This window comes from Capsicum annuum, unplaced genomic scaffold (assembly GCF_002878395.1).
Source record: "Capsicum annuum cultivar UCD-10X-F1 unplaced genomic scaffold, UCD10Xv1.1 ctg7175, whole genome shotgun sequence".
Lineage (NCBI taxonomy): Eukaryota > Viridiplantae > Streptophyta > Magnoliopsida > Solanales > Solanaceae > Capsicum > Capsicum annuum.
Window position 1 is genome coordinate 1 of NW_025881596.1, and position 1,948 is coordinate 1,948.

The window sequence follows — 1,948 nt, forward strand, 5'->3', positions numbered from 1 at the left end:
ACCATAGTCCCAAATTGGGATAATATATATCAGGTACACAAGTGTAACACCCCGTATTTCGGGCTAGAACGTAAACCGTTAATCTTTCACATAGAGGTTGCAAAATCCATGAATCCTATGAAAATTAGTGTGTAATCAATTATGTAGTGTGTGAATCTATTTGAGCATGAATTGAGATCATAGAAGTCCCTTAACTCAAGGACGAGTTGAGAACTTTCCTATCGTTCAAGTTTTAGTGAACGTTGAAACTTTGGTCAACTTAAATCGATCATAAATCACTGTATATGATGAACTGGGTGGTCTACTATATACCAAATTGTAGATAATTGAATAATCTTTCCAACGATATAAGATTTGTCGAAATCCGATAAACGGGTAATCGAACAGACAACAGGAGACAAAAGGAGAACCGCGATGCCAAATTCAAACTACAGAAAGTCATTCACTAAATTTTGTTAGAAAATGGAAAATACAACCATATGGAGTACATTTTAGCTGCACCGTACTCCAAATACACTAAACTGAACTTTAAAAGTACTAATGCATTTCTTACCTGTTGGTGTGTAGCATTCAAAAGTTTTATTGTCTTTGGTCGGAAGATAGCCACAACGACGGTTTCAAGAATGAAGGTTAAACTGAAAAGAAGCCATGCTCGCTCTGGAGTTCCTGCTACATGATGCAACATTACTCTACAACGTTGAAGCCACTTTCCTAATCCTTGGAGTCTAAGTTCTTCCGAGAATGAAATATGATTAGGTAACACATCCTCAACACCATTTGAATCAGTGACAGGAGGGTTACTGTCACGATGTTCTCGATCAGCGTCCAAACTACTTCTCTGCAACAAGGCTAGAATCATTGGGTCCAATCCACTCTCCTTCAGCATCACTGCAAAATTAGCATCAAGCCCTTTATCTTGCAATAAATTAGCTAATTCACGATCAGTGTGTCTTCCTTTCCGCTTTAACATAGATGTAATCCTGGGATCACTCAACTTTTCTTGAAATGCAAGTGCCAAATTCAAGTCCAGTATCTGTTGATTTGCAAAAGTGGATGTACTAGAATCACCGCCTTGGCTTTCAAGGACACTGCTAGAACAAATGATGATCCTACTTCAGGCTCTTGAACAACTAAACGACAGGAACTACTACGTAGAGCTAGACTTGGTCTTCCACTGTCTATGCTCTTATCACTATTAATCCCCTCAATGTTATTCCAGGTACTGCCATCACCAGTGCAAGGCACAGTTGCATTACCAAGATGACCAGCATCAACACTACTACTGCGTTTAACACTTGAGCCACACCCCTCAGAAGAGCTTGCGGAGCTATTTTGGTCTTTTCTGCAGAAACCTTCTCTAAGGTAGATAACTGTGCTCTGCAAGGCATCTCGTCTAGCTGCTAATGGGTCTGTAACTGATAAATGCTGTGAAACAGCAGCACCCAACAGCACAGATGCTACAACTGCATAATTGATACAATGTCCAAAGTACCTGAAACAAAATTGTTGCAGTAAAAGATTAGAAGATTTTTTTTTGATAACAAAAGATTAGAAGTTTCTATTCAACAAATAATATTAAAAGGGATGCATATGCCACAAGTATGAGAAGACTTGATTATGGAAGAAAATGAATTAGCATGGGTTAAGAACAAACAAGTAATGAATTCCAAAACAGATCAGGAACACCCGAGATGTACCGGCAACAAAAAGTACGACGACTCGACTTTTCAGAAGCTTAAAACCATACAAGCAAGCTTCCAAGTTCCAATCTGATTGAATGAAAAGCTAGTGAATTCATTACTTACCACAAAGAAATAAGAAATTATTTCACAATACGAGTCAGAAAAGGAGACAGATATATGTAGGAAATGAACTACCAAGGATTATCACGGCAGCTGATATTGTAGCCCCAAGCCAGTTTGATTCCTTTGCTGTCAGACCATACAGG

General features: G+C 38.7%; 1 protein-coding gene across 1 annotated transcript; it reads right to left on the reverse strand.

The window, feature by feature from the left end:
* Positions 1–49: 49 nt before the first annotated feature.
* On the reverse strand, positions 50–1,754 carry LOC107852166 (calpain-type cysteine protease DEK1-like). The gene is made up of 2 exons (XM_047404960.1): positions 554–1,754; positions 50–428 (listed from the first exon to the last, which is right to left on the reverse strand). Exons 1-2 carry the CDS (start codon positions 968–970, stop codon positions 276–278), a joined length of 570 nt encoding a protein of 189 aa, XP_047260916.1. The 5' UTR covers positions 971–1,754; the 3' UTR covers positions 50–275.
* Between the last annotated feature and the right edge of the window lie 194 nt (positions 1,755–1,948).